This window comes from Indicator indicator, chromosome 1 (genome assembly GCF_027791375.1).
Source record: "Indicator indicator isolate 239-I01 chromosome 1, UM_Iind_1.1, whole genome shotgun sequence".
Taxonomy (NCBI): Eukaryota; Metazoa; Chordata; class Aves; order Piciformes; family Indicatoridae; genus Indicator; species Indicator indicator.
Window position 1 is genome coordinate 96,995,445 of NC_072010.1, and position 27,151 is coordinate 97,022,595.

General features: G+C 38.0%; 1 protein-coding gene across 2 annotated transcripts in view; it reads left to right on the forward strand.

Moving 5' to 3' along the window:
* LOC128974830 (ephrin type-A receptor 6) overlaps nucleotides 1-27,151 on the forward strand; it is a 604,268-nt gene that overhangs the window by 462,622 nt on the left and 114,495 nt on the right. For both annotated transcript variants that reach the window (XM_054391568.1, XM_054391575.1), the window contains 4 exons: nucleotides 5,424-5,532; nucleotides 10,539-10,609; nucleotides 14,170-14,295; nucleotides 22,292-22,477. In XM_054391568.1, coding sequence (XP_054247543.1) covers nucleotides 5,424-5,532; nucleotides 10,539-10,609; nucleotides 14,170-14,295; nucleotides 22,292-22,477 — 492 coding nt within the window. The remainder of the gene's footprint in view (nucleotides 1-5,423; nucleotides 5,533-10,538; nucleotides 10,610-14,169; nucleotides 14,296-22,291; nucleotides 22,478-27,151) is intronic.

The window sequence follows — 27,151 nt, forward strand, 5'->3', positions numbered from 1 at the left end:
CAGAGGCTTCCAGTATGCTTGCATGTGAGAAGACTTACAGCGGACGCAGCGTGAGCTACATAGCAAGTGAAGGCAAAAGGAGAGAGCAAAGTAGTAGACAAATGGAGCAATACTTATAGATTCTCGAGGCTGGAGCTAGCCAATGGGCACACTTGCCAACAACCTGCTTCCATCTATAGAAAAGGTTAAGCTAGAATTATGCCCTTAAATGGACAGAGCATAGGCATGCCATGCAATGGACGCATGCAGTTGTTTACCCCTTAGGAGACAGGCTGGTGCCTGAGCCTTTTGTCCTCCTCTCCTGAAAGGAGGGTGGAAGGGGGGACTTGCCAGAACATGTTGGGACAAGTTAGCTGGTATCTGGGGGTATAATTCTCGGCATGTGATGACTTCACTACAGTTCCTTGGAAAATATATGTTATTAAATTTGCATTCTGATTTAGATAAAATACCAAGAAATATCAGCTCTATTCAGCAAAAATTACTTTCTTCATCTGGATAGCTACAGAGTTCTTCTTTTGACCATGGAATCAATCCCTCCTTTCTTAGAAAGAAAGGTCCTTAATTGCCTCCTTGGCAATAAATCTCTGTTGAAGAAAACCACAGATAATTTGCTAATTTATCTGAGCACATGGTTGCTTTTCTCCTGCTGAATTAATTATTTTTTCAGGGCTGTAGTTCGTTCTTTCACTGCCATTGCAATGATAGGCAAGATAGACTCATTTTAATCTTCCTTCTCTATTGACATCTTCAAATTCTGCCTGACTTTAACAATTATTGCAACATTTAGCCCAACCTCAGCTAGTCTGAAAATAGTATTGAGCATTGAGGAGTGGACCACTCACTGGATAAGAAATTGGCTAGATGACCACACTCAAGAGAGCTGTGGTCAACAGCTCAATGTCCAAATGGAGACCACTGACAAGTGGTGTCCCTCAGTGGTCAGTATTGGTGCCAGTGTTGTTTAACATCTTGGCCAGAGATGTGGACAGTGCAATTGAGTACACCCTCAGCAAGTTTGAGAATGGCACCAAGATGTGTGGTCTGGTTGACACACTGGAGGGAAGTGATGCCATCCAGAGAGACTTGGACAGGCTTGAGAACTGGGCCCAAGCCATGCTCACTGTTCAATAAGGCCAAGTATAAGGTCCAGCACATGGGTCAGGGCAACCACAAGCACAAATACAGGCTGGGCAAGAAGTGGCTCAAGAGCACTCTTGAGGAGAGGGACTTGGGGGTGTCAGCTGATGAAAAATCGATATGAGCCAGCAATGTGAACTTGCAGCCTAGAAGGCTAACTGCATCCTGGCCTGCACCAAAAGAATTGTGACCAGCAGGACGAGGGAGGTGATTCTGCTCTCACGAGACCCCACATGTACTGCTTCCAGTTTTCATGCCTCCAGCATAAGAAGGACATCAAATTGATGGAGTGGGTCTAGAGAGGGGCCACAATGATGATCATAGGGTTGGAGAACCTCCTCTCACAGGGACAGACTACTAGATTTGGGGCTGTTTAGCCTGGAGAAAAGAAGGCTCCGGGGAGATCTTATAGCAGCCTTCCAGTACCTATAGGAGGCCTACAAGAAAGCTGAGAAGGGACTTTTTACAAGGGCTTGTAGTGATAGGACTAGAGGAAATGGAGCAGGATAGATTCAGACTAGATATTAGGAAGAAATTTTTTATATTGAGGTTGGTGAGACACTGGAACAGGTTGCCCATGGAGGTCATGGATGTCCCCTACCTGGAGGTGCTCAAGGCCAGGTTGTACAGGGCCTTGAGCAATCTGGTCTAGTGGAGGGTGTCCCTGCCAATGGAAGGGGGATTGTAACTAGATGATCTTTAAGGTACCTTCCAATACAAAATATTTCATGAATCTATGAATTTGATTTGGAGAGCCTGTTATTATTTGCATTGTTAATTTTGTGACATAATACATTATGTTCTATTTTTCCAATACCTGACCCTATGGATCATAATACAATACAGGCTAGAATCCACTTCCATAATATCACTAGACACTATTTTAAAGATTAGCTATTCAGTGAGTATTTGCTGCATCATTTATTAGAAGGTGCATATATTTCACTTGTCTATGGACAGCTTACGACCACAACTAGTGAATGCCTTGTAATTTACTGACTATGCATATCTCCATTAAATTATATGGACAGAAACCTAATGGCAGAAATTTAACAGGTTGGTTTTGCAGAAAATTTAACATTACAGAATCACAGGTTGTTAGGGGCTGGAAGGACCTGCAGATGATTGCGTCCAACACCCCTGTGAAAGTAGAATCATCTAGAGCAGGCCTAGGTTGGTCTTGAAAGTCTTCAGAGAAAGAGACTCCACAACCTCTCTGAGTAAACTGTTCCAGTGCACCATCACCCTCACAGCAAAGAAGTTTCTCCTCATGTTGAGGTGGAACTTCCTGTGTTCTAGCTTATATGCATTATTCCTTGTCCTATTATCTACAATTCTTTTTAGTGATTTTACTACTATTACAAAGCAAATTTATACTGCTATTTCTAAACCACTCACAAATATTATTTAGAAGACAAATGTTTTTCTTGGAAATAGCATTTTATGAGACTTTGGGCAGTAATATGTTCATTGTATTGGGCTTCATCAATGGCAAAGTGAGAGAATATAGCCTGCTAAGCCTTCTAGTCAGAAGCCCAGGGGATTTCCCTAAGCTTTAATCATCTGGTGAAAGCTGAATATTTTGCTAATAGAATAGCTTTTAAGTTTACAAAATCAAACCAACAAAAATTAGTTTTCCTGATAAATCTAAATTTTGTTTTATTTTCTGCATTTATTACCATTTTCAGAGGTCATTGAATAGAATTTTTTATTCTCCTTTCCGAACAATGTTATGTTTCTTGTGGAAATGGACAGTAAGAATTTACTAAACATCATGTGGTGAAAATGGTCAAGTGTAACTGAGTTTAAAAAGTAAAACTTTGGAATCATAAGACAGGAGGTAATGCAAAAAAGTTGACCTAATTATTTTTCTGCTCATGTAGTACTTGGACGGTGAGTAGCAATTGGACTGTAAGTAGGTAATTTGTCAATGTGAAGATTTAGTACTATACAGAATAAATTAATAAAAAGACTGAGTGTCTGGAGACCAGATGATTTCAGGGGATCTTTTTCAACTCCTAATGTTCTACCCCAAAAAATAGAGAAAAAAACAAGGCATAAGACATTTTTTTCAATTGCAGTGTTGCAAATCATGAGACCGTGTTAAAGGTGCACCAGTCATACAGAAGTCTGTGTAAGACTACACATTAAGTGAGCTTCTTCTGCTTTGCTTTCTTCTAAGCTCGGGTTAATATCTCTATATCTCTTACATAGATAGTACTGTTGCTAACTTCACTGGGACAGTTGTATGGAGAGAAGTTCTGAATTAAGTGCAATATTAAGCTAAAGAAAAAATCCACAACCTTGTCATATCTTCACTTTAGTACAAGTGGCTAATAAGACTAACTTCACATCTTAAAAACCTGCAAGCATCTTCTCTTCTTCATCATAGTTAGGACATGGATTATGATTTTTCACTTCACAAGTGCATTGCATTTAAGGTCCTTGATAAGCATCAAGAAAAGTGAACCTTATTGCCTCATTGAACTTCATGAGTGAGCTGCAAAGAATCTCATGAGGTTCAACAAGGCAATGTGTAAGGTCCAGCACCTAGGTGTCTTAGTTTGGGGTTAAATTAACAAGGTGGGAATTATAAAAAATATAGTTATTTTTATTTTCCCTAAACCCCACCCCAAAACTATGTACAAAACTGATAAAAAAATTATTTACAGGTTCTATTCGGTCGCGAATGCTTCCAGGATGCTTATGGCAGTTTTTGACACAATTTAGTTCAGAAACTGGAAAAGCTAAGCCACAAATAGCTTCACCCACTTGTAAATCAAAGGCCGACCAATAACCCTTAGGGAGATATGAGCAGGCCGGGTTTACTCATGAAAATCAGAGTAGGAATTTGGAAATGGTCCCTAGCTTACTCTCTCTGCTGACAGGCTCCAGAAACTGTCAATTTGTGATCCAATTCGAGGCTCAGGCTTTACGCAATCAGTCCCAGGGAGAAGAGAAACAGCAGTCAGGTCCCAGCAAGATCAGTCCCAGGCTGGCTGTGGTAGGCAGGTCCCACAGCTGGTGGGCCGGTCTGGGGAGAAGTGAGCAAGAGCGACGAGAGATGAGTGCCCAAAATGGCAGAGACGAAATGAGCAGGCCCCAAAACACAGGTGAGCCGTGTGGAATTGAGAGCGGCAGAAAGTGAGAGCCCCAACTGCTCTCTGCTCACCCTTTTATATATTCCTAGACAGTCTGTTCAGGCCAAAATGTGAAATATCCCCCTTATCACGTTTCCAAATCCCAGTGGGCTTCTCCCCACACCAGTAAATACCTGTGGGGCCTCCACCCAGCAGAGACAATAGGTGGTTATTACTGTCATTGGGGCAGGGGAAGAGCGTTTCACACCTTTGTCTCGCCTATTCAGACCTCTGCTGATAGGCAATGAGGGAAGGTGGGGGGATTTGGAGCACCCTGCAGCACTAGGTTGGAGCAATCCTCAATGTCAGTACAGGCTGGGGGATGATGAATTTGAGAGCAGCCCTGCAGAAAAAGACTTGGACGTTCTGGTGGACAAAAAGCTGGACATGAGCCAACAACGCACAGTTGCAGGCCAGAACGCAAATCACATCCTGGGCTGCATCAAAGGAAGCATGATCAGCAGATCAAGAGAGGTGGTTCTGCCTCTCTGCTTTGGTGAGAACTCAGCTGGACTACAGTGTCCAGCTCTGGAGACCCCAGCACAAGAAGGACATGCACCTGCTGGAGAAGGTCCAGTGGAGGGCCACAAAGATGATCAGAGGGCTGAAGCACCTCTGCCACGAAGACAGGCTGAGAGAATTGGGGCTGTTCAGCCTGTTGAAAAGGCTGCCCTGGGGAAAACTTATAGCTACATTTCAATATCTGAAGGGATCCTACAGGAAGGCTGGGGATGGACTGTTTAGAAGGGCATGTAGCAATAGGACAAGGGCAATGGTTTTAAACTGGAGCATGGTGGATATAAGAAGGAAGTTCTTTACAATGCGAGTGGTGAAACACTGGAACAGGTAGCCCACAGATGTGGTTGAGGCCCCATCTCTGGAGATATTCAAGGTCAAACTTGATGTGGCCCTAAGAACCTGATCTAGTTGGAGGTGTCTCTGCTCATTTGAGGGGGGTTGGGCAAAATGAACTTTGAGGATCCTGTCCAAACCCATGCATTCTGTGATTCTGTTATTCTGTGAAACTGTTACAGAGTAATTACAACATTTGACCAATGAAATGTTATTACCTCTTCTGCAAGAACCCTGGGTGATGGAGCTTTAACCTTTTTTTTTTTTTTTTTTTATGTGCTTCTCCTTCAGCTTCTCATATGGCTGCAGAGCAGGGACAGATTCTTGTGATTGCCACTGCTGCTGTTGGTGGATTCACTCTTCTGGTCATCCTCACTTTGTTCTTCTTGATCACTGGGAGGTAATTGACACAACAATGTTCTCAGGGTCAGAGTCATCCAAAACTAAGAACTTAAGAATAATGGTGCAGTCATTAAACCATGTTTTCACTGCTAAAATCACTGTTAGGTTAAGTGAGGTGAATGTTTCAGCATTCCTCATATTCATAATTCTATTGACAGCGTTGCTTTTCATAAAAACCCAGTTTGGGGAACTAAGTAATTATGTGAAATCAGGAAATAGTTTGGCTATTATCAAGATAAGTTTCTGGACCTCTTGCCTGCAGAGTGAGAATTTAAAAATACAATGTATCTGCAACCCCAACGCTTTACAAAATTTCCTAACTTTAAATTGAAAGCTTTGGAGAGTATAACCTTATGATTTTTGATGTCTTGATGTTGACTGTAGCTTGCTAAAGGCACTTAAGTGTACAATTTTTTAGTACATTTGGAATATTAAGTTTGTAGGGAAAATAATACACAATTCTGCATATACTTTATATGCACATTTCTGCATCCATTAAGATAAAATTAAGTAATGAAATTAAACTAAGGTAAACTTTACACCAAAATACTAGAATGATTCTACTATCTGTGACATCACTGGTGAATGAAAAATAGCTTCCCAAAAGTCCTGTTTTATTGCTTTTTTTACTTTTGGGTTTTTTTTAATTGGTTCAAAGATATTCCAGTTAAATCTACATTATAACATACTGTTGCACAAGTAGGGGAATTCACCAGTTTGGACAATGTCGGGGTTTTTTTTATTTTTTTTTATAACTACCCTGATTCTTATGCTTACTAATCTTTTAGTAAGGTGATAATTGTTCACCTTCCTTCAGTTGATCTGTTGATCAGAAACAAATAATGACATTATGTATTTTGATATAAGTGGCCAGATGCCATTCTCAGTCACACACTGATGATTTTAAGATGACTTACAAATTCTAATTGAACATGCTAGGAAATGCACATAGATGTTGGAACGCCAGTCTTTTCTGGAACTCAGATTCCAATGGACTTAGCTGCTTCCATGATGCCTTGTTTCCTTTTTCAATAAGCCTCCAAGTGTTTCCTCTATGATTCAGGACTTCACCTGCCTCCAGTGGGAAGCAAAACAAGATTTAAAAGCACAAAGATGTGTCCCCATTTACTCTGTGAGACAGCAGTAGCACCACAGTGCTGCCTTTGATCAAGAAAGGCTAAAACCTGAATGATATTGTATAGAGCTATGGGCCTTTGAGGAAAGGAATCAGGCTCCTAACTCCTGCAGTAGGTTCTATGAGAGGTTTGTGTAGACTCTGGAGTCTCTTTACCCTTTTCCCCTCTCCCCCTTTCAGATACATAAAACAACTGTTGGAACACACTCCATGTGAGGAGGATTCTGTGTGGAAGAGAATCCTTCTCTCCTGGTTTGTGGACAAAAAAAAAAAAAAAAACTATTCCTGTCCTGATTTACTGCCTGTGTTTACACTTAGAGAAAAGATGACCAAATAAAGCTACTATTATGTGAAATAATGATCTCTCTGTTAAATAACAAAATCAGTTAAATCTAACATTCTGATGAAGTTAATGGGAACAGTTAACACTGGATAACACCTTAGATGGAAATCATGGAAACTAAGTTAATAGTTCTTGATCACTGCAAACACTGACAAACAGTAATGTCTTTCAGAAGAGAGAGGAATTATAAAAGGACAAATTTTTGGAGAAAATGATTGTGTGGAATCCTTACACAGAATTTTAAAACATAACTCAAACATTTCCTTTAGAAAAAAAAATCACAAAACTTCGTTTATTTCTGTGTTTATTCCCCCTGTTTGCTAATGTTAAAATATTAAAGATTCTGTTAGCTTTCTAACATCTTACTCAATGGCAACACCTCAGTTATATAACATACTGATACATTTTGAAGTGCTACTTAAATGCAGTGATAAGAGTACATTCCACAGAAGACAGAGCAAGAAAACGGTGAATAAATACTTAATTTACTCTAGGACTGGAGGCAAATTTCTGTGTGAAAAAATGGGACTGGTGCCCTATAGATGTGCTCTACTTCACAGTTTGAAATTAACAATTTGATGAGCTGTTGAGTCATAGGGCCGCTGATGAATCTGTTCATAGTAGAGAGGCTGGGTTAAATGTGCACCTGCCTCTGCACTTCACTGATTATCCACCAAGCAGGAAGCATGGTTGTTATTTGCACATAGAAAAATGAAAGCAACAGAGACTTCAAGGTGCAGGATATGCAGTGAGATGGGGGTCTTGGCTAAATTCCAGGAAACACAATGTTAAAGCTCAGTGTGATTTATTCTTATCATTACAGAAAGTATTCCTCTCTGTTCTGTAGCCAATGCTAATAAGGAATGGGGAGCTAGAAGACTGCTCTGTTGGTGATTACTCACTGTCTTCTGTAGTCAAACTTTGGGGCCACATGCATACTTAGAAGGATTGGTGAGGGTTAAAACCTTGTTTCTTTGAGTACTCCCTTGAGCAAACTCTTTTAAAAGCTTGTGTTCAGTGTGCTTGACAGTTGTCACCTGCAGACCAGTTCTTCAGGTTCTAAAAGTGACACTGGCATGTTTAGTGATCCCAGTAACTGGTGTACATTCAAAACATTTCCACAGAAGCTGAGGATCTGCTAGTTTCCCTCCATAAGGGTACCTAATCATAACAGCTTCAGAAACTTCTGCCTTTGAGAAGGAGGTATTCATCATCAATCTGTAATAATGAATGAATCTGTGATCGTTCCTACTCTGTTTCAGTAGTTTAAATGAACCACTAAAATGAGATATTTCTCATATGTCCACTGTTATTGTCACAAATAGGCCAGTCAGTTTTTGCAGGCTGGCCTTGGAACTTAATGTCTGTACATCAAAGCACATGCCCACATGCACTGCTGTTCTCCACTGATGTCAATACACCAAAAGTCCTTAGCCCTTAGCCTTGCCCTTAGACCAAAAGATTTCCCTCTACTTATTAGGCTGTTCAGTGAGTGAGAAAAGGCTTTGACTAAGAGCAAACATCTTTTCTTCTTCACTGAAAGAGTTGCTCCTATCATGTGACTCTCTAAATCAGCATCAACAGTCCCGCAGCAGGGGAGATTTCATTACAGGGAACCCGAAAGCTTGCCATGTAGCAGTTTTCTCCAACATATCCTTGCTTTGTCAAGTGATATTGCTAACAACTCATCAACATCCACAGAGCTGCCTGTGGTTTGTCAAGGATTTGCAGTTTTACAGCAATCATGCATGCATCATATTACATATTGTTTATCCTATATGATAACTGCTATCTTAGAAAAAATGTCAGTGTCTGGCTCAGACTCCACAGAGGAAAAAAACTCATAAGGAAAACGTTGTCCTGATGTGAAAAAAAAATATTTTCTTTGTTCATGAAACATGGTGAGCTCATACCACAGTATCACAGTACATTAGAGGTTGAAAGGGACCTCAAGAGATCATCAAGTCCAACCCCCCTGCCAAAGCAGGCTCAGTTAGGGTAGTCCACACAGGAATGCATCCAGGTGGGTTTTGAAAGTCTCCAGAGAAGGAGACTCCACAACCCCTCTGGGCAGCCTGTTCCAGTGCTCTGTCACCCTCACGGAAAGGAAGTTTCTCCTCATACTGAGGTGAAACCTTCTGTGTTTAAGCTTGAACCCATTGTTCCTTGTCTTATTACTGTGCACCACTGTAAAGAGATTAGCCCCCTCCACTTGACACCCACCCCTCAGATATTTATACACATTGATGAGATCCCATCTCAGTCTTCTCTTCTCAAGAATAAACAGCCCCAGGGATCTCAGTCTCTCTTCATAGGGGAGATGCTTAAGTCCCCTGATCATCCTTGTGGCTCTCCATTGGATTCTCTCCAGCAGGTCTCTGTCTCTTGAACTGGGAAGCCCAAAACTGGACACAGTATTCCAGGTGTGGTCTCACCAGGGCAGAGTACAAAGGTAGAAGAACTTCCCTAGACCTGCTGGACACACTTTTCTTGATGCACCCCAGGATACCACTGGCTCTCTTGGCCACAAGGGCACGTTGTTATCCCATGGAGAACTCGCTGTCTGCTAGGACTCCACAGTTTTTGTCCATGGAGCTGCTTCCAGCAGGGCAGCCCCTAATCTCTACTGGTGCTTGCTGTTATTCCTCTCCAGATGCAGGACCCTGAACTTGTCCTTATTAAACTTCATGAGGTTTGTCTGCATCCAGCTCTCCTGCCTGTCCACATCTCATTGGATGGCTGCACAGCCTGACAGGGTGTCAGCCACCCCTCCGCCCCCAGTTTCGTATCATCAGTGAAGTTGCTGAGGGTACTCTCAACCCCCTCATCCAGGTCGTTGATAAAGATATTGAACAAAACTGGACCCAGTACTAATCCCTGGGGAACACCACTTGCCACAGTCATCCAAGATGACTCTGTGCCACAAGAAACTATTACCAAAAAAAAACGTGAACTCTTTCTAACAAGTGGATATAAAGTTAATAGGGTAAGGTTAAATCAGCACAAACTAATGTATACAAAAAAAGAATGCAGGAAAGTAATAATTTATTAAAGTATCAGGATTCCTTGGAGGAGTCCAACTGTAAAATAAAGTATTGTTTTATGGAAAAAGTGGTCAGGCATTGCAATGGACTGCCCAGGGAGGTTGTCGAAGCACCAGCCCTGGATGTGCTTAAAGGTCATTTAGATGTGGTGCTTGGGGATATGGTTTAGGGGTGACTCTTATAGAGTAGGGTTATCGGTTGGACTTGGTGATACTGAGGGTCTTTTCCAACCTGAATGTTAATGTGATTCTGTGATTTAGTGATTCAAGATTGAACTTAAGCAGTCATTTTCATACCAATCATTGAACTGTGATTTATTTTTATTTGTATCTAATATCTTTTTAGTCCTTCAGCATATTTCTCTCTTTAGAGTCATAACTAAATATTCCAAATGCAAAGATTTTTGCTTTCATAAAAGTGAAGATAAAACATTTATGCATGACAAGTATTTTCATTAAAAACTCACTTGTTTTTGTTTAAAGATGCCAGTGGTACATAAAGGCCAAAATGAAATCGGAAGAGAAAAGAAGGGCTCATTTGCAAAATGGACATTGTAAGTAGTTCAGCACTGTTTTACAATAATATCTATATCATTTTTGAAATTGAGAATGTTCATTCTTTTCTGTACAGATTTTGCCCTTAACATTTTATTTTGACCAGTTTAAGAGTTCCTTATTGTCTGTACCATCAAGAATGTTTATTTTTATTTGTATGTCTTCTTGAACAATTTTACTGAATTCACTCTACCTAATAAGAGATTTTTTTTTTTTGTATTCTACTAATTCATCAGTTTTTCAGATATATGTCTGAATTCTCAACTGATCTGGGCCATATTGAATTTCTGCCACAAAAGTCCTCTCTTGGTGACTATGTGTCTTATTTCTACTCAGTTCTCTTTGGCTTTTGGGATCTACACTTCCAGCCATCCAAGAAATAAAAAGTGGAATGAGTTGCCTTCCCTTGTGTTCCTGCTCACTGATCAGTACAGTGATATAAAAACCTGTCAGTCTCTTATGGGAAGTATATCAGGTTATTTAGTTTAGCTACTTATTTTAAATTACCATGCTCATTGTTCTACATTAGAGTAACCATTTCAAGTTTTTATTCATTCAAAGAAAATTTGTGTTTTGTTGTTTTGTTTTGGTTTGGTTTTGTTATTCTTTTATAACGTCCCTGGAAACACCATGATCGAGATAGAAGATAAATCACCAAAAGTAAAATATTTTTTTTCAGGTGACACCATTATATCCAGCCAAGTGGCTCTTTCTGCCTAGGAAAAGGGATTATTGCCTCATAAAGGATAGGAAAATTTGTTTGTCGTTTGTTTCCAAACATGGTCAGAGAGGAAAGAAGACAAAAACCTTTCTGCCACAGAGTTTGATATATGCCTCTGAGAGAAAAAGCCTCACTTAGTGTTTTTAAGACCAGGTTAAATGATAATTGTATCTTGTGCTGACACAAAGCTTCATCTCAGAGGCTCCTCATTCATTTGCAGTTACCACAGTAACAGACTTGACGAGGCAAGTCTCTACTAGTGTATGTGCTTCATACAACCAAGGCTAAAGAAAAATTACTGTGATTTAGTCCAGCATCTAAAACTATACAGTCAACAATACTCCCTTCTTTAGCCTAAGTACTCAGTGCCTCCATAAGAACTGATTCCGTGCTAGTAGCAATCTTTATCTCTCTGGTGATTACCTATAGATTCGATATCTAACATCTCAGCTTTAAACAATTTGTGGGGCTGCAGAGTCTCTGATGAGCTCAATATAAGGGTGACTTCTCCTAGACTCACTGAAGTTATTTTAAAAAAACCTCTGTTGCAAAACCTGCACTGGTGACCATGATAGGTTCCTGCTCCTAGATTTGTCAAGTCCACACTTTACATTCTATGCTTCTGTTGTGTGCAAAAGAAAACCATCTCCTGTTCACCTTTCTTTCCCTTGGGAGCTCAGTGTGAATCAGAGGAAGATTTCAGGAAATAAACTCTTCGAAGGGAGTTTGTAAGGGGTCCTTGATGATATGACATCTCATGATACCCTGGGTAGCCTGATCTAGTTGATGATGCCCCTGCTTACTGCAGAGGGGGTTGGACTAGATGACCTTTGGAGGTCCCTTCCAACCCAAACCATTCTGTGATTCTGTGATTCTGTCTGGTGTCCTCCTTGTTCCTGTACAGTGTGTTGCAGTGGTCCAAATGCTTGTGGCATACAATTTAAAGAAGTCTAGCCACATTCATGTGTACTAAACGCGTGTTCTTCACCTAATGCATTTATACACATCAGATAATGAGCTGCTTTAAACTCAGATATTATGTTATACAACGAAGAAGACTGAGATGTACTTAATTCTTTTAAAAGAGGTTCTCAGGACCCAGCCACAGTATCTTCCTCTGATCCTGATAAGTTCATGCATTATCTACATCAACTTCTGTTAATGGATTGAAAGTTTTCCAAACTCAATCACTGCATCACAGCAGCCTAAAAAAATCCCCATCCAAACAGTCCAAGAGAAGCAATGTAAATTCTTGAACATGATATCCTTAGTAGCACAGGGGATATTAGTCATGCTAGAAAATGATGGTTTGCTGGAGCCTGCCAGAGAAATTTGGCATCAACCAACTATTGCCCCTGCTGTCTCTAAGGAAGCAGACAGAAATTCTTTAAGACTTTTAAATGGATTTGAATATTTTTGTTCTTGTCTTGCATCTGGCTCCCCAGTTGTTCCAGCTGATCAGAAGAAAACAAAGTACAACACTCCCGCAGGACCCATCCTCAGAGAAAAGGATCTCAAATGCTGGACATTCTTGGCAAAAAGAACGTTCAGCCATCTATCCATAAATGGAGTGAATTAGGAAGCATTGCTATCAAAGTAAGGTACAGATTGCCTAAATCACCCAAGGAGCAGCAAAGGAGAATATAAATGGCTTTGACAGTAATCACTGTCAGTCTTGAGGATCTGCTTTTCCCTGTATCTTTGAACACTCACTTGCTGTCCCTGTAGACACCCTTTCAAGTGACCAGCAGACTTGCCACATTTTCCAGATTTACCAGCTGTACTTGAAGCATTCCCTAAGGATGACAGTTAAGTGTAGAGGCTGCAAGGAGCCTTTTCAGTCTAAAGTACTAAATAGCATTTACAAATTAAATGCTTACAATTAAAATGTTTTTTAAAAAAGTCTTACCTGAAATAGCATTTTCCTTAAAACTTAGCTAGGTCTGTTATTTTTTCTTAAGGAGAAGCTTCCAAAATTTTTATTGTCATCTTAATTCTGAACATCTCCTCACGAGATCCTTGAGTTCAGCTAGGATAGAAACAAAACAGCATAGGAGTTTGGCACTATCTTACCACTTCACAATCAAAGGCTGAACTTTCTAAAGGCCTTCGACTTTTTGTTCTTGTAGGACAGGATAAAACTTGGGACCATGTAGCTAGCAAACATGACAGTAACCAGAGGCCTAAATAGCATTCAGAGAACCTAATGCCTTTGTATCCTCCATTCTTTACACTAACACTGGTTATCACCTATCATAAGCTGAAAGGATGTTTGATGTAACAGTGCACAGCAGCAATCCTGAAGTATCCATGCATCCATCTGAGGAGATGAGCAGGGTCTAACAGAACCTGTCAAGAACACAGGGAATATTAGCCATGCCAGTACTTTTGAAAGCTGTTCTAATCTTGTTTTGGCAGAGGTTTATCCTCTATTTGTGGAGATGTAACACCCAGCTCTTTGCTGTCTCAGAAGCCTCACCTGAAATATTTAACTCTATGCTCAGTCATTCTTTGAAACCTCTGGCACTGACAGTGAATAAAGCAATTCTTACATTCTGGAGCTGGTTTCTGTGAAATCAGTAGCAAGATTAGTAATTCGGGGTCATTAGTTTCATCTGTTGGGTTCTGGAACTTTAAATGTGGAAGATACAATAAATTATTTCAAATCCTTTCAATTCTTCAGTAAAAAAAAAAAAAACAACAACGCACACCTCCTTCCCCACCCCCCCAAAAAAAGACAAACCAAACTAACCAAAATTACAAACCAACCAAATATATTGTTCTAATGCACGAATGTCAAACAATTATTTATTCCTAGTATTCTCTCTTTCTTTGCAGTAAGTTTCCCAGGAGTCAAAACATACATTGATCCAGACACATATGAAGACCCATCTCTTGCTGTCCATGAGTTTGCAAAGGAGATAGATCCTTCAAGAATTCGTATTGAGAAAGTTATTGGAGCAGGTAAAATTATACCTACGTTTTAAAATATCTAAGCATGGAAAGGCTGCTTTTCCTCAATCACCAATGCACTCGGTCAGGTATTGTATAAAACATGGACATATTTCTCTGATCACATGAGTTAACTCTCAAGTCTAGTGTACATGAGGCATTGTATTTGGCTGATGTTTCAAATGTATGTTCAGATAAGTTCTTGACAGGCTGATTTCTAAAGCAATAGGTTTCACCCAAACTTTTTTTAAGGCTTTAACCCTTCTTTGAGTAGGGTTGTTTTTTTGGTTAGGGTCAGGGGGTTTTTTCCTCTTTATTCCAAATGTACTCAAAACACTGTGTCACAGCATTTGCGATAGTTAGTGTCATGTATTCTCTGTCACTGAGGCAGAGATTAGATAAGAATCTCTTTCTATGGGAAGATATGGTTGGAATATTGACTGAGAGAAACAAAAACAAAAACCAGAAATTAGGAGGAGTACAAGAGGAAAAGATGAAGCTGGCTTGGGATAAGTTTTCCTGTAGCTGTGTGGAGAAGGATCTTTGGCAGAAAGGAAAAAAAGGGAAATCTGATGAGAAAGTGTAGACAGTATGAAAGGTGTTATGGAGATAGGAAGCAGAACGAATGAGAAAAATAGCAGCAGGGTTTCTTACATCCCAGTTTGTCTTTGTCTGTGTGTGGTGAGCATAGAAAGGAATTACTTACAAACAATTGTTTTAGACCCTGGTCTCATCTATGGGATGTTTACCTTTGGTTGAGAACACTTCATTGGAGCTGTAAGCTGTTTCACATCTGTTTGAAAGTAAGCTGCAGAAGTCCATAATCTAGCGTGTATTTTGGCCTTTTTTTTTCAGAGGAATATACCATGGCCTTTGTATTTTCAGGGGTCTTAACCTTTGCTAATATGCTGTATTTATAGGCTTGTAAGTGTTATCTTCTTGTCTTAGCTTTGGTTTAATTACCAGGCTTTGCTACTTGGGAAAGTGCTGTGTAAGCATTCCTATGCATTCACTGTTGGAAATCCCTTTTTTGTAGGGATAAAGTCTTATGGCTGCTGTATAGAGCTCACTAGGGGTTCTGGTGGGAGTTCAGTGGTGACAGAAAACACACTTGCAGTTAACACAACAAAAGTGAAATGTTTATAAAGATCAAGTAAGACCATTTCATGTAACTTGTGTTCTGCCTATCTAGAGCAGAGAGCATTTCATTGTTGAGCAGGTCCTGAGACTGTTTACTCTCTGTTTTACCCAGTTGTAGTTTACTGAGGACTTAGAGAGACAAAGCTAGAAAAAAGCCTTACAAACTTACCTAACTAGTGGATCTCAATGCATGGTTTGTTATCGTGTTATCAGAAGGCCCAACAGCATTTTTCACAGTTAGAACAAATTGAAACAAAAAACTGACTGACGAGGAGAGCTTTAAATTCCTGTGCATTGTGTTCTCTGTGTTACTCATACACTGTCATTGGCTGGAGATTGTTAATCATTTCTCAGCCCCAACAGAAAAGGAAAGGTAGGAGAGCTAAGTGTCTGTGTCAGAAATTTTGATGAACATGGGAACAGAATCCTGAGTTCTAATTCCAGTCCTGTAATGTAATTCCTTCCTGTGAAAGATGTTAACACTATACCTATCTTCAATTTACACAATATGGGTATTTCTCTGTGTCCTCACGATATTAAGAGTGACTGAGTTTTGTAACTTGCTTTCTGAAAGGTACTTATAATACTGATTACACAGATCTTTCATCTTCACCTCACTGCAATTTTATTTCATTAGCATGTTCCATACTCCAATGCCCATCTTTGAGCTATCTATTCCAAGCTTTCTTTAATACTGTTTTATTACCTACTAAGTAACTGCCAATGGTATTGTCAGAAAAATTACTATTTGAAGACATAATGCACTGTGATCCTTCTTTTTCACCTTCGTTTCTTATCTCTGTCACTTAAGAAAGGTGTTTTTCAGTTTAAACCCCTCATTTAATGATATATTACTGCACTGATAACAATGGAAATGTCTCCAATGTTGCCAAAAATCATATTATGCACAAGAAAATGTTGTGGAAAAAAATAACAGAAATAAACACAGGGTTTTTAACAAACAGGGGAGAGAAATTATCAAAGTAAGAGAGTTTCACACTGCAGTCCATATCAGTAGAGTACTTTATAGTTTACTGATTGCTTAAGCTAAATAATATGTAGCCTGCACTGTGCACCACTGAAATTATGAGCTTGAGAGAACCCCCAGAGGGATGAAATAACCAGAAAACATTCTGTCTGATTTCTTTTATTTTTCCCTCTTCTTCAGATATACTATATTGATGTCTTAGATTATAAAGCATATTAACTACATTCAGCACTAGTATAACTGCTTATTTCAAAGCAGCTGAATATGACAGGAAAGCTTATTTATTTTAGTTCAGATAAAAAATTTGTCCTTATTCTCAACTTAGGTTTTTTGTTTTTTTTTTTCAATTCTTTAATCATCTTTCTGTCTCTTTTCTTATATATGTGGGAGTGAATTTTTTCCTGCTTTCAAATATTTTCTTTTCTTTTTTTTCATCTTCTAAAATTACTTGGGTAATCTGCCATCTTCAAAGATATTTGCCTAGCACAACTTGCAAACTGATTGCAATTAAATTTAAACCCATTTCCATGAAGACAAGATACAGGTTAAATACCATGCCTGAGGCATGGAGAGTACCAAATCACAGAGTTCTGCAAAAGCGGCTAGGAAATATTACGTATTATTAAAATTCACAGCAGTCCTTACTTTGTGCCTTCTCTTAATTCTGTATTAAACATTGCAATCAGATACAAAATGTATTTTTTATCATAGGAGAATTAAAAGCTGTTTACAATTTTCACCTACATGAAACCAAAAAATTAAATCTTTTAAAAATGAAGCATAAAAATATTTTTAAAAGTGAATGTATGCATTTCTTCAAATTGTTTTGTATGAACATTCTGTATTGATGAATTATTTTCATTCTGAATTTATGTAACCTTAATTTTTCAAAACAAAAATGGTTTCCATTCAAGGGCTGAAAGTTTTTATTTTGAAAATGTCAACATGGAACATTGCAACTTTTTGAAATTTTTTAACATTCCTGGTTACAAAAAATTTTGAAATTGATCTGTTTCCAATTTTGTCTTTCAATAGAAACAGTTGTGTCCAAAACCTCTTGACAATTCATGAGTTGCGGTGCAGATTACAGCACAGCAAATATTTTTTCTAGGGTTTTTTTTTTTTCACCTTACCTAAATCTGTACCCAAGTTATTTTTTTGAAGTTTTTGGTAATTTTAATCTTGGATGATGTGAATTGAAAAATATAAATTATATTTTTTGATGCTTGGTAATTTATTTGAGGATGATAACATCAAATCAGTAATATTTTCAATAAAGCTTGTGATTACAGCACTGTTAAAACCTCACATCTCCTAACCACTCTACTTACCTGAGTTACACGTACACTATAGACTTGAAAAACAAGGGCTTCCTATTTATTATTTTTGTCTTATATTTCAGTCTTTGCTTAGAAGTGCAAAAATCTAAGACCCACATTTGTTTAAATATTTATGAACTTACACTGTGTTTACAGACCCATCAGAATGCTGCAAAAAGGCACTGGAATATCTCTATGACCATTTATTAGTCATAACAGACACTGCTCTGTTCCTTTGATGCCAAGTGCTAGTAACATAAGGGTATCCCTATTGATAAGGAAAAAAAAGAGAGCAAGTATTGAAAATTGTTGTTTACACAGTGACTGCTCCACATCATAATGTTTTTCCATCAGATATTAAAAACAGATTCCAAGAAGATGGCAACAAATGGTCAAATTAAAAAAAGTAACACAATCTTGAAGCAGTAATAGCAGATCAGAAAATATCGCTTTGTTGTTGCAAAAATCTAGATCACGCTTAGCCTACAAAATCAAAGACATCATAGCTAAAATAAAAAGAGAATATCTATACAATTAGTGGTAGATGTAATAAACATTTCTATTGTAAGGTCGTATCATTAGGCAGGTAGTAATAGGAATGCAAAGCAGTAACAATTTAAGAAAGGATACTGAGCTCGCAAGATTACTGTGAGAAAAAAAACTAGAATACTCTCTTGTTAAAATCCTTCTTCATGTCCTTCTAGTGGGCATTTACAGAGCTGATGTTTTTGAATGCACCCACTGTATTCTGTGGAGCCAGTTAATTGAAACTTTGGTCTCAGCTCTTCCAGGCTTCTCCCCTTGCATGCTGTTGGTGTTCCAGTCTGCAGTTCTCTGAATAGCTGTCATTCTGATGCTTTGGTGAAAATCAAGCAAGTAAAATATAGGCTTTGCAAAGTCCTTCCTAAATTTGTTGTGGTTTACTTACTCCATGTATAGATGCAAGGGATCTCCACCAAAGTAGCAACTTCTAGCTGCACATACATACAGATTCAACAAAGATGTGTAGTTAGGTTACTCTGTTCAAGTTGTTTCCCATCATCTCCTACCTTACATCTGGTTCATCTCGGAAAAAAAATAAATAAATACTGTTTTATAGAAATTTTGATCAAATAAAAGATTACTAGGATTAATAGTTGTTAGTGTTCTCTTTTTTCAGTCTGCTGGTATCTTGGTCCAAACTGAAGAGTTAAGGCAGTAGAGGGAACAGTTTAAAACCAAAATGGAAATTTAAAAGCATTGCAATACCAAAAGTTAAAACAGAACCTATTTGTAAATGCTTAACTTATGTTTCTCATTGCAACATCAATCAAATAAATAGTTATTAATGAATTTTACATTCTAGCAATATTTACTATTTAAATGGTGACATTTATTATTCCATTCTCTTTTATGTTAACCACTGCTTATGAAAAAGCTTTACTATTTTTTAATTTTATATTATATATTTTTGGACTCAAAACTCCTGTCCATGTTCTGTTTTGGTTTGGGGTTTGTTTGATTGCTTTGGTTGTTTTGTTTGGGTTTTGTTTGTGGGTTTTTGGTGAGTTTTTGATTGGTTGGTTTGGTTTTTGGTTTTGATTTTGTTTTTTTGCCAATAGTATCAAAAATTCCATGAAATCTCCCATTTGTTCATTACAAAGATATCTGGGTGTCTTTGTACTGATTCCTGCAATTTGTTATCTTTTCTTTACTGTAGATTTTCTTCCAATGGCCCCTTTCAGCCACTCTTTATATTAAACTTACTGCTCCTACGTGTTATCATATCAACTGATTTTGTTCTGTCCATAACATTTTTTTCTACTCCATCCCTTCTTGCTCTTTGGTTTAAGGCTTCACCGCCTCTTCATGAGAGGAATTCCCAGCAATACTTTGTCTACTCTGGGTTAAAAGTTAAAATTATCCTCTTATTTACTTTGTTAAAGTGTTGAAACTCAAAGCAGAGGTGAACTGTTCATTTTTTCACAGAAAGTATACCCTATTCTTTTTATAATCTACATCTTCTACCAGTTTTACTGTGGGTCTAATGACTAAAAACCATGGAAAACTGGTTGATCGGTATTCAGTGATGTCATTTTTCAGTTCTATCAATAGCAACCTCATCATGTGTTGCAAGGCATTTCTTTTGATCCCATGTAGTAATACCAGACTGCATATCAGACCAGAATTAGAAGTTTGTTGCACATACCTTAGGTTTCTAAATGTAGTAACTGTATTCTGTGAGATGATGACCACTTACTGTCTCTGACATCATGTCACTAAAAAAACGCTCTTAGTTTTTACGTTCACAAGTTTATCTATCCCAATATCCAAGGGGAGTGAAATTTCTTTCTAACCATACAAATCTTGCATCAAAAAAGGGAAAAGAAATGGGTCAGGGAGAAGACACAATGTTCTTTCCCCTGTTTTGGAGGTTGTACAGGTAATAAATCTTGGGATTGTAAGTCCTTCAACTGCCTCCTTCATTTCAAAACACTTTGTGAGCAGGCCTTTAGAAAAGCAGCTGAACCAGCCAATAGGGTATTTGATAGCATACTGACATCATGCCCACTATATAAAGGAAGGGTTGGCCAGGGCAAGCATGGGTTTGTGTGAGGTGGTGGGAGCAACAGGATCAGGTGGCCAAGTCAGGACAGGTCTGGGTGGGCTGGGCCGGGCCGGGCCGGGCCATCACAGTCAACGCTGCATTTCTTCTCACTCACTGTATATACTATTTAATTCATACTATTGTTCTTCATGATTGTTGTTATCTCTTGGTGATGTTCTACTAAACCCTCCTTATTTCAAGTCATGGGCCTTTTTCTCCCAATTTTCCTTCCCAGCACTCTGGGGCTGGGGTGGGAGGAGACAATTGTGTGAGCAGCTGCTTGGGACTTGACTGCCAGATGGGCCTGAACCACTTTCAAACATAGCTAGGGAAGCACATGGTTTGATTTGTTTGTTTAAATTAAATAGAAATAAAATAAGTAGAGGTTTCTTGGCAGAAAGACTTGTCTCTTGTTAGATGTTTAAGAAGCTGCCTATTTATTCAGAGGTTATGTTCAGCATCTGTTAATTGTAATATTGCGCTTAATGAAGTCTCTATTTTGAAGAGAAAGGCAAGCTGTGAAATTGGTTTTTTAGTTCCTCCACTTTTCCTGGATTTTCTAGGTTAATAAAACCTTATTTTATTTTTGTGGAAGGATGGAACCTAATAAAATAAAGGCAATATGACAATATCCATTTTAATCCTATACCATCAGGGAGTTATTATTTTCTGAAGTGAAGCTTCTGATGTTAAGGCCTCTCTCTGCTAGATTCAGTTCATAACTGAAGACACAATGTTACAGGATAGAGCCCTCCTATTTTGGTTTCTTTTGTTCTGCCCTTAAAGTTTAAGGAAATCCAATTCAGACAGCACTCAATGGAAAAGGTAAGAAATTATTTCCTCCAGAGAAATATTCATCTGTTTATGAGTCCTGTTCTTTTTAAATAGTTCTGATTCAAAAATGACTGAGGTAGAGAAATTATATGTTGGCATGGAAGTACCCTGCAGTGAAAAGTGCTTTGAAATATTTTTGTGAACATCAGTTTTCATTTACCCATTGAAAACTGACCTGCAGGCATCCAGAGTGTATCTGGTAGTGGGGTTAAATAACTTTTGAGTGGCTTCAAGATCAAAGGAAAATTGTGATTTCCACATAAACTAAATTAGTAAATGTGTAAAGGGAATTCAAGGAGACAAGCATTCTTTAAAGGCCCTTACATATGCAGGAAAACATCAGGTGAACAAGGTAATGAGATTCCTCTCGTTACACAATTCAGTCCTGGTTTGCTGAACCTGTTGGTCTTTGGGTGTCTGAACAGTGAAATATATAATTTAATACAAGTAAGTGTGGAGGTCCATTTAAATAAATCATATACAAATGCCTTTTTGGGGTTCAATAACAGTAAGTCTATTTTAAACGCTTTATACAATTGAAGGATAACCAGGTATTCTATATTCTCCTGGCATTTCTTTTCATATAGGTCTTAGGGCGTGACAGCCATATAGATAGATACTGCTATAAATAGATACGTTAGACTGATGTTTTGTCATCATTAGAATTAAAATCTAAGTATCATTACATTCCTTTCTGATAGCATACTGAGTCGTTTCACAAAGATATTGATATCAAAGTTCAGTCTCAAAGTGTCGGCAAAGCAAAATGAACCACACTGCGGGGCAGCTAGTTTCACTCACAGTGAAAGTCTCAAAGATCTCATGGCGTGTTACAAATGAAAGGTGATTATTTGTTGTGAAGTAATGCTGAATATTTTGCTTTTCTGGGATGTGATGAAAACCAGCGATTTGAATATTCCATCTATTATTTCTCTGTCCGCTTCTACAGGATGTGTCAGTTTCTTGGATATTTTTGCATTCTGTTTTAACTGACAACTATGAATAACATTTTTAAAAGACAGCTTTTAAGACATCTATTGAAGGTTATTTTGAAAAATGACGTGTCTAAGTCCATCAATGCAAACTGCTGTTGATCTCCAGGCAAGATGAATGATCCAACAAATGTGTTATCTATTTAAGGTGAGTTTGGGGAAGTATGCAGTGGACGTCTGAAGACACCAGGAAAAAGAGAGATACCTGTTGCAATTAAAACTCTAAAAGGTGGATATGTGGACAGACAGAGAAGAGATTTCCTGAGAGAGGCTAGCATCATGGGGCAATTTGATCACCCAAACATAATTCGCCTTGAAGGAGTTGTTACAAAAAGTAAGTTACTTTTAAAAGCTTGTCTTTGTTTCCCCCATTCTGTGTGAGCTAGTATCAAAATTAAGCATTATTTCCACATTCACTGAGCAGAAATATATCATACAAGCAATCGAGCCCCGACTTGGAGCGCCAAAAATAAAAAGTGTGTCGGTGTGAGCTGAAATTCCCCCCCCACCGACAATAACCAGGCTAGCCCAGTCTGGAAGCAAATAAAAAGCTGTATTTACAAAGCAGAATCTGCAATCTATGATGAAATGCAATGAATATGTACAAATATACAAAATTCACAACATTTACAAATATATACAATCAACAGAAAAGCACAACCAACCTCCCTTTGCTTCCCCCCAAAGGGGACCCTTCCCAAAGGGGCCTCCCTCTCCCAGGAGCTTCCCCCCCAGATCCCCCTTGGACAGAATGCAGAGTTAGTTAGAGCAGAAAGTTGTTAACTTAGCTGCCGAGGTCAGTGTGTGTTATCTTCAGCCAGAAGAGAAGAAAAAGAAAACAGCAGCCAGACAGCCCAGCAACTGCCCCAACTGCAGAACACAGAATGTGCAGAGTGCCCCACTTTGTTTTGGGTAATAGTTCTTAAACATTTCTATCTATCCAATGGAAGTGTTTAGAACAATCGTTATTTTGCTTTCTTACACCCAATAGTGACTTATTTACACTCTTTCACTTTCTCTGTTTTGAACTTTACAAGGAAAAAATTAAAAAGACAGTTTCAAACCATCACAGTAGATCCCAGAAATTATCCAAATCTTAATGTGACAGCAGATACTGCAGAGTTTGGGACCATAAGAGGAAATGCATAGTCTGTCTGCTTTCAATTACAAATGTTTTAGGTTTATCTTACAATTAAAATTCTCCTCATTCAACTGAGTTGACAATGAAGTCAAATTGTCTTGTAACAGCTGTATTCCTTTTTTTCCCCTACAATTACTCATTATTTATTCGGTTTTGTTTTACTACTTTTGGTACCAGAACAGTACGATTTCCTGGGTTAGAGAATTAAATGTAATGTCTTTCAAACTAATTGTGCACTTGCCAATGATTCACTAAAATTCCAGAATAATGTCTGAAATGTCTTATTCTTTGGAATATTTGTTGGAGCTTCCAAGAGCCATCCCTTGCCTCCAAAACCTAGCATTTTTAGTGGTGTTCCAAACTTTTCTGAAAGGCTTATATATCTAGATATCAATTTAGTAAAAAGTCTTATTAACATGCATGTAATTTCTTTCATGCCAACTTTTTGCTGTAATGAACTTAAAAAATCATAACTTCTACTCTTCTTCAAAAGTAGTCATTACCTCAAATAAGCCATGTTGGTTGCTGATGTGAAGTACTTTTTTGGTTTTTTAAGATCAAGTGTTGTGTGTTTAAAGCAATAATAGCCTCTTACCATCACAGTAAATACAATAAATGTTATGAATATTTCCTTGTTACAACATCAAAAGCTGTATTTGTAAAAGACAACTTACTAGAACATAGAGGAAAGTCTAGTTCTTGAACTCGTGTTATTAGATTGGAATTTCAAAAATTTATTGAATGGCCTTGTTCAAATCTGCCTCTCTGTGGTTCTAAATTAAAATGAAGAGGATTTTTTTTCTTTTTTCTTCACACAATATTGGAAGGATAAATTCATTATTATTATTTAGGAATGTTGCAGGCTTCTGGAATGATAGAACTTAGTCTCCTCTATTGCTCTCCTGTCAGCAACTGCTCTGCTGACAGCAAGCAAGAGTACAAGTTAATAATGGCTGACGAGTATTAGAGATCTTTGTCAGGAGTCACAAATATGTAGGAACATCTTTGAATTTAACTCTTTGCTTCATAATAAGCAGTACAGCGTAATTCTGTCAGTCTTCAGTAGCATAGGCAGTTTATGAGCCAGATACAAGTAGGATCCGTGTGGTGAATCTAGTAGTGTATGTCTCACTTCTGAAAAAGATCAATGACTGTAATTTATGAACGTTGTTTAAATCTAATTAGATGGTGTAAACAGAGTATGGTATACTTGGCAATGGCACAAGTATTTAATTTTTGCCACATTTATACATTTTCTTTCATCAGTCTAGAGGGAAATGAAGATTGCATTCAGACAACAGAAACAAACAGATAAATCAGTGCTCCAAGACTAGAGTATTCTTCTTCTGCAGGAAGAGTTATTATGCACAACTGTAAGTCAAGAAGTCATCATTAGCAGTTCTGCTTTTTTCTAAGGAATGAACAAACTTGATTATTGGTTTTGGAATGTTTACTTAGGGATAATATAAAAATAATAATGCTACTTTTAGAGTCACACTGTCCTATAAAATACGCATCTCCCAGATACAAAATTAGCAGACAAAGGTGGAAAGAAAACATTACTGGGTCAAGCAGGTTAAAAAAAACATGCAATTATACAGCAATAATTATAGAATGGACAAAATACATGAGTTATCAACAAATTTTACCCTAAGGCATGGAAAGTGCAAAGCATATAAAGTGTAAAGGACAAAGTTGAGCAGTATTGCTCTGCTGCAGGGAGGAAGCTAGAAGGCAGGCTGAGCAAAGGACATACACTGCTATGCTTTTCTTTTGTCAGTCTATGTTTAAGATGTTGCCTTGCATTTATATTGCTCCATCTGCAGTATTTAGAGAATAATATGGCTTCAACTGGAAGCAAGAACAGTTAGTTACCTTGCATTTCACTAAATCCTAAATCTAGGATTGCACAAGCTGACATCTGACAGAAATTTCCTGTAACTAAAAGGTGTGCTGTAAAAGTAAGATAGAACCTTAGCCTAGCCAAATTATTTATGTAATGATAGCATGATTAAATGGTGTTTCATGATAAAACTCACATTAATAACAGGAGAAATTATCTGAGGTGCATTACAGTTCCACTAACCTATAAAGGCACATTTAATGCAGCAAATATAATTAGTAAGCACGTAATGCTTTTCGTAGCATGTGATTTCCTCTTTGTAACCATTAATCATTAACTTCTAGCAGTTGCTGATATATATTGCATCAGTTTGTAAACAGTACCTCATGTCACAGTGTCATTGACTCTTGAATAAAAATAAATTTGGTTGTAATAAGCAGGAGTGCTCCACCAAGTCAATAGCTGTTGGCTGGGGCAATAATAAATTTGCCTGTTCATTACAAATGAGAGCCTTTATCTGGTGCTACCAGCTAAGCAGATGTTAACTTTTAAATGATACTGTTTTCAAAGTTATGGAATATATACTGTACAGGATGAAAAAATGCTACGTCTCCTCAAAAGTAGGTCTGAAACAGTTTTAATCCCCTTTTCTGATTGCTTAATTTCTCATTTGTCCTGACTTCAATCCCTCTTCACAGTAGGTGAAACAGTGGCTATAGTACAGTATTCTGTTAGCAGAGTTCATTTCAAGGGCAATTTGTGGGACCAAGGTAAATACACTATAGCACAGAGTCTGGATCCGATCCTTCACTTATATCGCTAATGAGAAGTCACAAGGGAAAATTCATTCCTGTTTGGGTTGGTTTAGTAACACCATTCTTTGCATGATTTGCCATAAAAAGGCTGCTTATTGCCTTGCAAACTTGTGAGATGCTTGGGCACTTTGTAAAAGCATCCAAATTTCCCTTTCAAGTCATATTAGCACAGTGAACATTTTAGAAACTCTTCTTAGGTGTGTCAGGACGAGCTCAGCTGAATTGTATGTCATTGTCCAAACTGCTGCTATTTCATAAACAAGTATATGGAAAAAAAATTCTTTCTCCAGCATCAACATATGTAACCAACACTGAGATCTGTTTAGCAGTAAAATGCATCTTCTGCTTCTTCATCATGTGGAAGTCTGCATTACAAGTGAAGTAAATTTTGAAGTTAATGCAATTCTTGCAGCAAACGTTTGCTGACGTAATTATATCTAGAATCATGGAAAAATGATCTCTGACCATTGTAATGGTGCTGGAATAAAGCACTAGTGTTGCACTAGCTGAGCTGGAATCCATAGTTAGCTTGGTGGTGTCTCACACAATAAAGAACAGCCTTGTTGGTACTGTGTAATACTGTGTCGATACAAAATATCAATGCATGTAAGGGCTTTATTGTCATCATAATCTTAATTTATCCCTCCTCCCGCTCAGACTTTATCCCACATAACTTTGTTAAAATTAATTCATAAGGAATTATTTCTATTCTGATTTTTGAGTACTGGGGGATTTGCACCTGTCACATGTACAAAAAGAGAAATTTTTTAATGCATTCATTTTCTTCAAAAACGTTATTCTCCAGAAGAATTTTCAAATTAACTCTTCACAAAAGGAGGCTGAATGAAGAGAGCACCTTGATTTTTGGTTGTGTGTATACTCAGCATCCTCATAGCAACAAATCAGGGTTTGGAATGACAACCTTCTCATGTTTTGCTTTGGTGTCTTTCAAACTATGTGTGCTATCACAGTTCTGAAACTTTTCATCTGTCATAATAGATCAAATTTTTTTAATCGTTCAGTTTCTTTTTAAATTATTGTATATTCAGTGAAAGAAGAGTCCTTGCAAGTCCAGTGCAAGAAGTGTACCTTACCTTGTCGATAAGGCAAAAGAGCAGCACAATCCTCTATCACTACAATCTGCAGTACGTAGTTCTTCATATCTGGCCCATTTTCCATTTTTCAAAACTGAAGGAAATAACAATGAAT